The sequence below is a fragment of the Heterodontus francisci genome, chromosome 2, assembly GCF_036365525.1.
Source record: "Heterodontus francisci isolate sHetFra1 chromosome 2, sHetFra1.hap1, whole genome shotgun sequence".
NCBI classification, from domain to species: Eukaryota; Metazoa; Chordata; class Chondrichthyes; order Heterodontiformes; family Heterodontidae; genus Heterodontus; species Heterodontus francisci.
In genome coordinates, this window is record NC_090372.1 from 227,029,420 (window position 1) to 227,042,725 (window position 13,306).

Sequence of the window (13,306 nt, forward strand, 5' to 3'; positions counted from 1 at the left end):
CGACAGCACCTTCCAAACCCGCGACCTCTACCAACTAGAAGGACAAGAGCAGCAGATGCATGGGAACACCACCACCTGCAAGTTCCCCTCCAAGTCACACACCATCCGGACTTGGAACTATATCAAAAGAAGAATCTTATAAAGTTGCCAAAAAAAGTAGTAAGTCTGAGGTTGGGATTATTTAAGCATTTTGCAAAGGAGGACCCAGAAACTGATAAAGAGAAAATAGAATCCGAAAGTAATTTAGCAAGAAACATAAAAACAGACTGTAAAGGCTTTTATAGGTATGTAAAGAGGAAAAGATTAGCAACAACAAATGTGGGCCCATTACAGGAGAATTTATAATGGGAATAGGAAATGGCAGAGAAACTAAACAAATACTCTGGCAGGTTTGGAGGCTGGGAGTGCATAAAATTGTGTGGCATGGTAAGAAGAAGAACATAAGAAATAGTAGGAGTAGGCCATTCAGCCCTTCGACCCCACTCTGCCATTCAGTGAGGTCCTGTTTGATCTTCTACTTCAACACCATTTTCCTGCACTATCTCCGTATCTTTTGATCTTTTTAATATGTAGAAAACTATTGATCTTCCTCTTGAACACACTCAACGACTGAGCCTCCACAGCCCTTTGGGGCAGAGAATTCCAAAGATTCACCACCCTCTGAATGAAGAAAAGCCTTTGCATCTCAGTCCTAAATGGCCTACCCTTTATTCTGAAACCGTGTCCCCTGGTTCTGGACTCCCCAGTCACAGGAAACATCCTTCCTGCATCTACCCTGACCAGCCCTGTAAGAATTCTGTAAGCTTGAATGAGATCACTTTTCATTCTTCTAAACTCCGGAGAATAAAGGCCCAGTCTGTTTAATCTTTCCACACAGGACGATCCTTCCATCTCAGGAGTTATTTTGATGAACCTTCGTTGCACTCCCTCTATTGCAAGTATATCTTTCCTTCGGTAAGGAGTTAACGAATAAAGGTTAATGAGTTTTAGTTCTAGCAAATATGAATGTGTATTTCAGTGCAGAGGTGTATGCCATGTGCCTTTATCCTCCACCTTGATGAAGGCAAGTGTACCAGTCTTTTAAATTGTTCTTATTTTTGATAACTCTCCAGTTTATTTTTGTATTTCCTTCGCTGCACTTCCCATGAGTGTGACATTATTGAATGACAGGCCATACTCAAGGGGCTGAAGGGCCTACTCCTGCTCCTACTTGTTATATTAATAGTCGTTTGGTCGTACAGAACTTGAGTATCCCCTCTACCAATCAGAGTTCACTTGCCAACCAGTCAGCACTCTCTTCTCATACAGTATAAAGCTGTTGTTTTCTTTTACATTGGTATTCTTACGATTGTCCTGATGATTGCAGGACGAAACGCTTTGACAACATGTCTCTATTTGTTATATTATTAATCTTACCAATTAGTAAAGAGAAGGCTGGAGAGAGAGAGAAGGAGAGGGGTAGGGAGAGAGAGAAAGAGATGGATAGGAATAGAGAAAACAAGGGATAGAGAGAGCAGGAGAGACAAAAGAGAGAGAGAGAGACAAAGCTGGGAGCAGAGCGGAGCAGTGGCTGGTGGACCTGTGAGGAAGCTGATCCGGAGCGGCAGCTGGTGGACCTGCGAGGAAGCTGATCCGGAGCGGTGGCTGGTGGACCTGCGAGGAGGCTGATCCGGAGCAGTGACTGATGGACCTGCGAGGAAGCTGATCTGGAGCGGCGGCTGGTGGACCTGCGAGGAAGCTGATCTGGAGCAGCGGCTGGTGGACCTGCGAGGAAGCTGATCTGGAGCAGCGGCTGGTGGACCTGCGAGGAAGCTGATCTGGAGCAGTGGCTGGTGGACCTGCGAGGAAGCTGATCCAGAGCGGCGGCTGGTGGACCTGCGAGGAAGCTGATCCAGAGCAGTGACTGGTGGACCTGTGAGGAAGCTGATCCGGAGTGGCGGCTGGTGGACCTGCGAGGAAGTTGATCCGGAGCGGCGGCTGGTGGTCCTGCGAGGAAGCTGATCCGGAGCGGAGGCTGGTGGACCTGCGAGGAAGCTGATTCGGAGCGGAGGCTGGTGGACCTGCGAGGAAGCTGATCTGGAGCAGTGGCTGGTGGACCTGCGAGGAAGCTGATCCAGAGCGGCGGCTGGTGGACCTGCGAGGAAGCTGATCCGGAACGGCAGCTGGTGGACCTGCGAGGAAGCTGATCCAGAGCGGCGGCTGGTGGACCTGCGAGGAAGCTGATCCAGAGCAGTGACTGGTGGACCTGTGAGGAAGCTGATCCGGAGTGGCGGCTGGTGGACCTGCGAGGAAGTTGATCCGGAGCGGCGGCTGGTGGTCCTGCGAGGATGTTGATCCGGAGCGGCGGCTGGTGGACCTGCGAGGATGTTGATCCGGAGCGGCGGCTGGTGGACCTGCGAGGAAGCTGATCCGGAGCGATGGCTGGTGGACCTGCGAGGAAGTTGATCCGGAGCGGCGGCTGGTGGACCTGCGAGGAAGCTGATCCGGAGCGATGGCTGGTGGACCTGCGAGGAAGTTGATCCGGAGCGACGGCTGGTGGACCTGCGAGGAAGTTTATCCGGAGCGGCGGCTGGTGGACCTGCGAGGAAGTTGATCCGGAGCGGCGGCTGGTGGACCTGCGAGGAAGTTGATCCGGAGCGGCGGCTGGTGGACCTGCGAGGAAGTTGATCCGGAGCGGCGGCTGGTGGACCTGCGAGGAAGTTGATCCGGAGCGGCGGCTGGTGGACCTGCGAGGAAGCTGATCCGGAGCGGCGGCTGGTGGACCTGCGAGGAAGCTGATCCGGAGCGGCGGCTGGTGGACCTGCGAGGAAGTTGATCCGGAACGGCGGCTGGTGGACCTGCCTCTCTCAGCACGCACTGAGACTCGAAAAATAGAAAAAAAACTTAGTGACATCACGGGAATTCTGCAAGGTGATTGGTTGGGTCAGTAACAGCTGTTAGTGCTTCTAAATTGCTTAAAAAAGGGGAAAGTTTTTTTTAAAATCTCAAGTGATAAGGTGAGTAGCACTACATAAATTAGAGTAATTTATAAATGACTTTAGATTGTAGTGGGTAGTGTTTGGAGTAGAATAAGGCCCCTAGTGTAATTAGTATTTTTTAATTAAGGGAGTAACTAATTAACCTAAGGGTAGGTCATGACAGGAGAGCTCAGCCCCGTGATATGCTCCTCCTGTGCTATGTGGGAAATCAGGGATGCTTCCAGTATCCCTGACGACCATGTGTGCAGGAAGTGTATCCATCTGCAGCTACTGACTACCCACATTACGGAGCTGGAGCTGTGGGTGGATTCACTGTGGAGCATCAGTGATGCTGAGGACGTCGTGGATAGCATGTTTAGTGAGGTGGTCACACCGCAGGTAATGGCTGCACAGGCAGAAAAGGGATGGGTGACCGCCAGACGGAGTAGTAGACGCAGGCAGGTAGTACAGGAGTCCCCTGGACCATCCCCCTCTCAAACAGATATACCGCTTTGGATACTGTTGCGGGGGAATGATCTCCCAGGGGAAAGCCGCAACAGCCAAGTTCGTGGCACCACGGAGGGCTCTGCTGCACAGCAGGGGAGGAAAAGGAGTGGAAGAGCTATAGTGATAGGGGATTTTATTGTAAGGGGTGCAGATAGGTGTTTCTGTGGCTGCAAACGTGACTCCAGGATGGTATGTTGCCTCCCTGGTGCCAGGGTCAAGGATGTTTCAGAGCGGCTGCAGGACATTCTGAAGGGGGAGGGTGAACAGTCAGAGGTCGTGGTTCACATTGGTACCAACGACATAGGTAGAAAGAGGGATGAGGTCCTGCAACAAGAATTTAGGGAGCTAGGTAGCAGATTAAAAAGCAGGACCTCAAAGGTTGTAATCTCTGGATTACTCCCGGTGCCACGTGCTAGTGAGTCTAGGAATAGGAGGATAGAGCAGAGGAATGTGTGGCTGAGGAGATGGTGCAGGAGGGAGGGATTTAGTTTCCTAGATCACTGGGTCTGTTTCTGGAAAAGGTGAGACCTGGATAAGTTGCACCTGAACCGGAACGGGACCAACATCCTTGCTGGGAGGTTTGCTTGTGCTGTTGGGGGGTGTTTAAACTAATTTAGCAGGGGGTTGGGATGCAGAGTGGAGGTACAGTAGGGGGTGAGGCACAGTCAAATATAGAACAGAAAGTGAATCTGCCTGGAAGGCAGAGCAAATATAGACCTGTTAAGGAACAAGGGAGAAATGCAAGGTTGGATTGCATCTATTTCAATGCAAGGAATCTTACTAGTAAAACAGATGAATTGAGAGTATTGATTAGCATATGGGATTATGATATTATTGCTATCACAGAGACATGGTTGTGGGAGGGGCAGGACTGGCAGCTCAATATCCCTGGGTATAGAAGCTTCAGGCGTGATAGGGAAGGGGTAAAAGAGGAGGTGGCATTGTACTGTTGTTCAAGGAGTCAATTATTGCAGTAAGGAGGGATCATATCTTAGATGGTTCCTCAAATGAGGCCATATGGGTAGAACCTAAAAACAAAGAGGGGGCAATCACTTGGCTGGGCATGTACTACAGGCCTCCAAACAGTCAGGGAGAGATAGAGGAGCAGATATGTAGGCAAATCTCAGAGAGGTGTAAAAATAATAGGGTAATAATAGTAGGGGATTTCAACTTCCCCAATATCTACTGGGATAGTCTTAGTGCAAAAGGCTTAAAGGGGGAGGAATTCTAAAATGCATACAGGAGAGATTTTTGAGCCAGTATGTAGAAAATCCTACAAGAGAAGGGGAAGTACTGGACCTAATCCGAGGGAATGAAGCCGGACAAGTGGTAGAAGTGTCAGTGGGGAAGCATTTTGGGGATAGTGACCATAACTCTGTAAGATTTAAGGTAGTTATGGAAAAGGACAAAGATGGACCGGAAATAAAGGTACTGAATTGGGGGAAGGCCGATTTCAATATGATAAAACAGGATCTGGCCAAAGTGGACTGGGAGCAGCTATTTGTAGGAAATGTCGACATCAGACCAGTGGGAGACATTCAAAAAGGAAATCGTGAGAGTTCAGAGCCAACATGTACCCGTTAAGGTGAAGGGTAGGACCAACAAGTCCAGGGAATCCTGGATGTCAAGGAATATAGAGGATTGGATCAGGAAACAAAAAGGAGGCTTATGGCAGATTCAGAGGGCTGAAAACAGCGGAGGCCCTAGAGGAGTATAGAAAGTGTAGAGGTGGGGGGGGGGGGGGGGGTACTTAAAAAAGTAATTAGGAGAGTGAAGAGGGGGCATGAAAAAATACTGGATGGCAAGATAAAGGAAAATCCTAAGGCGTTTTATAAATATATTAAGGGCAAGAGGATAACAAGGAAAGAGTAGGGCCCATTAGGGACCAGAGTGGCAATGTGTGTGTGTGGAGCCGGAGGACATAGGTGAGATTTTAAATGATTACTTTTCATCTGTTTTCACTATGGAGAAGGACGATGTAGGTGTAGAGATCAGGGAGGGGGATTGTGATATACTTGAACAAATTAGAATTGAAAGGGAGGATGTATTAGCTGTTTTAGTGGGCTTAAAAGTGGATAAATCCCCAGGCCCAGATGAGATGTATCCCAGGCTGTTATGTGAGACAAGGGAGGAGATAGCAGGGGCTTTGACACAAATTTTCAAATCCTCGCTGGCCACAGGAGAGGTACCAGAGGATTGGAGGACAGTGAATGTGGTACCATTATTCAAGAAGGGTAGCAGGGATAATCCAGGTAATTACAGGCTGGTGAGTCTAACATCAGTGGTAGGGAAACTATTGGAAAAAGTTCTGAAGGACAGGATTAATCTCCACTTGGAGAGGCAGGGATTAATCAGGGATAGTCAGCATGGCTCTGTCAGGGGGAGATCGTGTCTAACATATTTGATTGAATTTTTTGAGGAGGTGACTAGATGTGTAGATGAGGGTAAAGCAGTTGATATAGTCTACATGGATTTCAGTAAAGCTTTTGATAAGGTCCCGCATGGGAGATTGGTTAAGAAAGTAAGAGCCCATGGGATCCAGGGCAATTTGGCAAATTGGATCCAAGATTGTCTTAGTGGCAGGAGGCAGAGGGTGATGGTTGAGGGTTGTTTTTGCGATTGGAAACCTGTGACCAGTGGTGTACCATAGGGATTGGTGCTGGGACCCTTGCTGTTTGTAGTGTACATTAATGATTTAGACATGAATATAGGAGGTATGATCAGTATGTTCGCAGATGACATGAAAATTGGTGGTGTTGTAAATAGTGAGGAGGAAAGCCTTAGATTACAGGGAGATATAGATGGGCTGGTAAGATGGGTAGAGCAGTGGCAAATGGAATTTAATCCTGAAAAGTGTGAGGTAATGCATTTTGAGAGAACTAACAAGGCAAGGGAATGTACAATGGATGGTAGGACCCTAGGAAGTACAGAGGGTCAGAGGGACCTTGATGTACTTGTCCATAGATCACTGAAGGTAGCAGCACAGGTAGATAAGGTGGTTTGGAAGGCAAATGGGATACTTGCCTTTATTAGCCGAGGCATAGAATATAAGAGCAGGGAGGTTATGATGGAGCTGTATAAAACGCTAGTTAGGCCACAGCTGGAGTACTGTGTACAGTTCTGGGCATCACACTATAGGAAGGATGTGATTGCACTGGAGAGGGTGCAGAGGAGATTCACCAGGATGTTGCCTGGGCTGGAGCATTTCAGCTATGAAGAGAGACTGGATAGGCTGGGGTTGTTTTCCTTAGAGCAGAGAAGGCTGAGGAGGGACCTGATTGAGGTATACAAAATTATGAGGGGCATTGATAGGATAGATAGGAAGAAACTTTTTCCCTTAGCAGAGGGATCAAGAACCAGGGGCATAGATTTAAGGTAAGGGGCAGGAGATTTAGAGGGCATTTGTGGAAAAGTTTTTGTGGGAACAGAATTTTCGAGAACAGAATAATATGGGGACATTAAAGATGAAATAATTAATCAATCATGTATTACTAACAAAGTAACCTCGGAGCTGCACAGACAGCTTATCAGTAGAAATAGTTTTCTCTTGTTAGTTTAACAGGACAGCTGTAAGCCTATTGTATAGCAATCAGCCTAACATTCCAAGGAGATAGGTGGGATGAGAAACTGCTAGAAGGGAAGGTGACAAGGCAGTACCCCAGTCAGGCCCTGACACCAAGAAACTGCAGAGTTTGTAAACCAATTGGGAACATAAAGGGGTGTCACTGATGTGTATGAAGAACTATATGAAAGGCTTGATTTCCCTGCTCAGGCAGGAGGAGCTAAGGGAGAGAAAAGGAGAGGAGAGAAGAGCCCAGGTGTTGTTGCTGTTTGCTTTGCTGATGATGTAACCAAGAAGTACTGCAATAAAGTTTCTTAAAGCTACAGTCGGACCTCGTCTCACTTTGTGTAACTAATGGGATCCAACAGTTTCTTCACTGGGTTTAAGATATTTAATGGTGAAGAAAGAGATGGAGAGGGGGAGGGGTTTATACGAACATACACGCGAACATACGAATTAGGAGCAGGAGTAGGCCCACGGCCCCTCGAGCCTGCTCTGCCATTCAGTAAGATTATGGCTGAGGCTATGAACGGTGCTATACAAATGCAAGTTCTTGGTTGTGATTGTGGTGTGTTGTGATTTGCCTTTACTCAGGTTGTGGATTGGCAGTGACTCGGGCACTGTGCTGGAATACCACGTCTGTTACCTCACCCTCAGGCCTTTCTGATTCACCTTTCATTTTGTTCTTTGCCCAGGTGAGGCAGGGGAATGTCCACCAGACTGAGAGCACCTACCTGGCCATGGACACGGAGGAAGGGGTGGAGGTGGCTTGGAACGAAGTTCACTTCACAGATAGCCGAGTCTTCCGGATTCATGAGGTAATCCTCAAATCACACTGGCAGCATTTCAACAACAACCTGCATTTATATAGCGACTAACATAGTAAAACATCCCAAGATGCTTCACATGAGTGATTATGAAGCAATTCTGACACAGGCATGCAAGAAGATATTAGGGCAGATGGCTAAAATCTTGGTCAAACAGGTAGGTTTTATGAAGCATCTTAAAGCAGGAGAGAGAGTAGAGAGGCGGAGAGGGTTCAGGAGGGAATTCCAGAGCTTAGGGCCCAGGCAGCTGAAGACACAGTGGCCAATCACGACCTCCTAGTTAGAAGTTGAAGCTGGATGTTACCAGAACTGAGAGTTTATACCTCACAGGAAATATTGATCAAGTGACGAATCCTTTCTTCAGAAAAGAGATAACTGAGGAGATGATCTGATCGAGGTCTTGATAATGATGGAAGGGTTTGATCGGGTGGATGTAGAGAAGATGTTTCCACTTGTGTTGCAGAGCAGAACCAGACATCATCAATGTGAGACAGTCACTCATAAATCCAATAGGGAATTCCGGAGAAACTCCTTTCCCCAGAGAGTGGTGAGAATGTGGAACTCGCTCCCACAGGAAGTGGTTGAGGTGAATAGTATCGATGTATTTAAGGGGGAACTAGATAAACACATGAGGGAGAGAGGGATAGAAAGATAAGGTGCTCGGGTGAGATGGGGAGGGGTTGGGAGGAGGCTCGTGTGGAGCAGAAACACCAGCACAGACTGGATGGGCTGAATGTCCTGTTTCTGTGTTGTAAATTCTTTGTAAAATTTGGGACTCTTCCCTCCCTCTAACCTCTTATTGGCTTTTGAAACACAAACTGCAAGGTTGTGGAGCTACCACTTCCTGATCTCCCCTAATTTTATAGGATTGCGAGAAGTTCAGGTGAAATGCTTGCTCATTCCCTTGGGTTTCTTAGAATAAATATCATTGAATCAGACAGCACAGAAATGCACTGAAATGCTCTTCCCCATACCCCTGGAGAATCTTCATTTTAAAGTATTTATTTAGTTCTTTTGAAAGTGATTATTGAATCTACTTCCACCACCTGTTTAGGCAGCGTATTCCAGATCAGAACACATTCTAAAAAATAAATAAATAAATGTTTCTTTGTCTTCCGCCTGGCTTTTTCGTGACCCTGTCTCCATGGTACACACACTTCCTGTATATGTGACCCTGTCTCCATGGTACACACACTTCCTGTATATGTGACCCTGTCTCCATGGTACACACTCTTCCTGTATATGTGACCCTGTCTCCATGGTACACACTCTTCCTGTATATGTGACCCTGTCTCCATGGTACACACCCTTCCTGTATATGTGACCCTGTCTCCATGGAACACACACTTCCTGTATATGTGACCCTGTCTCCATGGTACACACTCTTCCTGTATATGTGACCCTGTCTCCATGGTACACACTCTTCCTGTATATGTGACCCTGTCTCCATGGTACACACTCTTCCTGTATATGTGACCCTGTCTCCATGGTACACACCCTTGCTATATATGTGACCCTGTCTCCATGGTACACACTCTTCCTGTATATGTGACCCTGTCTCCATGGTACACACTCTTCCTGTATATGTGACCCTGTCTCCATGGTACACACTCTTCCTGTATATGTGACCCTGTCTCCATGGTACACACTCTTCCTGTATATGTGACCCTGTCTCCATGGAACACACACTTCCTGTATATGTGACCCTGTCTCCATGGTACACACTCTTCCTGTATATGTGACCCTGTCTCCATGGTACACACTCTTCCTGTATATGTGACCCTGTCTCCATGGTACACACCCTTCCTATATATGTGACCCTGTCTCCATGGTACACACTCTTCCTGTATATGTGACCCTGTCTCCATGGTACACACTCTTCCTGTATATGTGACCCTGTCTCCATGGTACACACCCTTCCTATATATGTGACCCTGTCTCCATGGTACACATTCTTCCTGTATATGTGACCCTGTCTCCATGGTACACACTCTTCCTGTATATGTGACCCTGTCTCCATGGTACACACCCTTCCTATATATGTGACCCTGTCTCCATGGTACACACTCTTCCTGTATATGTGACCCTGTCTCCATGGTACACACTCTTCCTGTATATGTGACCCTGTCTCCATGGTACACACACTTCCTGTATATGTGACCCTGTCTCCATGGTACACACTCTTCCTGTATATGTGACCCTGTCTCCATGGTACACACTCTTCCTGTATATGTGACCCTGTCTCCATGGTACACACACTTCCTGTATATGTGACCCTGTCTCCATGGTACACACACTTCCTGTATATGTGACCCTGTCTCCATGGTACACATTCTTCCTGTATATGTGACCCTGTCTCCATGGTACACACTCTTCCTGTATATGTGACCCTGTCTCCATGGTACACACCCTTCCTGTATATGTGACCCTGTCTCCATGGTACACACTCTTCCTGTATATGTGACCCTGTCTCCATGGTACACACTCTTCCTGTATATGTGACCCTGTCTCCATGGTACACACTCTTCCTGTATATGTGACCCTGTCTCCATGCTACACACACTTCCTGTATATGTGACCCTGTCTCCATGGTACACACTCTTCCTGTATATGTGACCCTGTCTCCACGGTACACACTCTTCCTGTATATGTGACCCTGTCTCCATGGAACACACACTTCCTGTATATGTGACCCTGTCTCCATGGTACACACTCTTCCTGTATATGTGACCCTGTCTCCATGGTACACACTCTTCCTGTATATGTGACCCTGTCTCCATGGTACACACCCTTCCTGTATATGTGACCCTGTCTCCATGGAACACACACTTCCTGTATATGTGACCCTGTCTCCATGGTACACACTCTTCCTGTATATGTGACCCTGTCTCCATGGTACACACTCTTCCTGTATATGTGACCCTGTCTCCATGGTACACACTCTTCCTGTATATGTGACCCTGTCTCCATGGTACACACCCTTCCTATATATGTGACCCTGTCTCCATGGTACACACTCTTCCTGTATATGTGACCCTGTCTCCATGGTACACACTCTTCCTGTATATGTGACCCTGTCTCCATGGTACACACTCTTCCTGTATATGTGACCCTGTCTCCATGGAACACACACTTCCTGTATATGTGACCCTGTCTCCATGGTACACACTCTTCCTGTATATGTGACCCTGTCTCCATGGTACACACTCTTCCTGTATATGTGACCCTGTCTCCATGGTACACACCCTTCCTATATATGTGACCCTGTCTCCATGGTACACACTCTTCCTGTATATGTGACCCTGTCTCCATGGTACACACTCTTCCTGTATATGTGACCCTGTCTCCATGGTACACACACTTCCTGTATATGTGACCCTGTCTCCATGGTACACACACTTCCTGTATATGTGACCCTGTCTCCATGGTACACACTCTTCCTGTATATGTGACCCTGTCTCCATGGTACACACACTTCCTGTATATGTGACCCTGTCTCCATGGTACACACACTTCCTGTATATGTGACCCTGTCTCCATGGTACACATTCTTCCTGTATATGTGACCCTGTCTCCATGGTACACACTCTTCCTGTATATGTGACCCTGTCTCCATGGTACACACCCTTCCTATATATGTGACCCTGTCTCCATGGTACACACTCTTCCTGTATATGTGACCCTGTCTCCATGGTACACACTCTTCCTGTATATGTGACCCTGTCTCCATGGTACACACTCTTCCTGTATATGTGACCCTGTCTCCATGCTACACACACTTCCTGTATATGTGACCCTGTCTCCATGGTACACACTCTTCCTGTATATGTGACCCTGTCTCCACGGTACACACTCTTCCTGTATATGTGACCCTGTCTCCACGGTACACACTCTTCCTGTATATGTGACCCTGTCTCCATGGAACACACACTTCCTGTATATGTGACCCTGTCTCCATGGTACACACTCTTCCTGTATATGTGACCCTGTCTCCATGGTACACACTCTTCCTGTATATGTGACCCTGTCTCCATGGTACACACCCTTCCTGTATATGTGACCCTGTCTCCATGGAACACACACTTCCTGTATATGTGACCCTGTCTCCATGGTACACACTCTTCCTGTATATGTGACCCTGTCTCCATGGTACACACTCTTCCTGTATATGTGACCCTGTCTCCATGGTACACACTCTTCCTGTATATGTGACCCTGTCTCCATGGTACACACCCTTCCTATATATGTGACCCTGTCTCCATGGTACACACTCTTCCTGTATATGTGACCCTGTCTCCATGGTACACACTCTTCCTGTATATGTGACCCTGTCTCCATGGTACACACTCTTCCTGTATATGTGACCCTGTCTCCATGGTACACACTCTTCCTGTATATGTGACCCTGTCTCCATGGAACACACACTTCCTGTATATGTGACCCTGTCTCCATGGTACACACTCTTCCTGTATATGTGACCCTGTCTCCATGGTACACACTCTTCCTGTATATGTGACCCTGTCTCCATGGTACACACCCTTCCTATATATGTGACCCTGTCTCCATGGTACACACTCTTCCTGTATATGTGACCCTGTCTCCATGGTACACACTCTTCCTGTATATGTGACCCTGTCTCCATGGTACACATTCTTCCTGTATATGTGACCCTGTCTCCATGGTACACATTCTTCCTGTATATGTGACCCTGTCTCCATGGTACACACTCTTCCTGTATATGTGACCCTGTCTCCATGGTACACACCCTTCCTATATATGTGACCCTGTCTCCATGGGACACACTCTTCCTGTATATGTGACCCTGTCTCCATGGTACACACCCTTCCTATATATGTGACCCTGTCTCCATGGTACACACTCTTCCTGTATATGTGACCCTGTCTCCATGGTACACACTCTTCCTGTATATGTGACCCTGTCTCCATGGTACACACTCTTCCTGTATATGTGACCCTGTCTCCATGGTACACACCCTTCCTATATATGTGACCCTGTCTCCATGGTACACACTCTTCCTGTATATGTGACCCTGTCTCCATGGTACACACTCTTCCTGTATATGTGACCCTGTCTCCATGGTACACACTCTTCCTGTATATGTGACCCTGTCTCCATGGTACACACTCTTCCTGTATATGTGACCCTGTCTCCATGGAACACACACTTCCTGTATATGTGACCCTGTCTCCATGGTACACACTCTTCCTGTATATGTGACCCTGTCTCCATGGTACACACTCTTCCTGTATATGTGACCCTGTCTCCATGGTACACACCCTTCCTATATATGTGACCCTGTCTCCATGGTACACACTCTTCCTGTATATGTGACCCTGTCTCCATGGTACACACTCTTCCTGTATATGTGACCCTGTCTCCATGGTACACATTCTTCCTGTATATGTGACCCTGTCTCCATGGTACACATTCTT

General features: G+C 47.5%; 1 protein-coding gene across 1 annotated transcript in view; it reads left to right on the top strand.

Annotated features, from left to right (window-relative positions):
* The window catches only part of LOC137380502 (nuclear receptor-binding protein-like), a 113,957-nt gene that overhangs the window by 55,659 nt on the left and 44,992 nt on the right, over positions 1 to 13,306 (top strand). Inside the window, exon 2 of the mRNA XM_068052410.1 lies at positions 7,722 to 7,844. Coding sequence (XP_067908511.1) covers positions 7,722 to 7,844 — 123 coding nt within the window. The remainder of the gene's footprint in view (positions 1 to 7,721; positions 7,845 to 13,306) is intronic.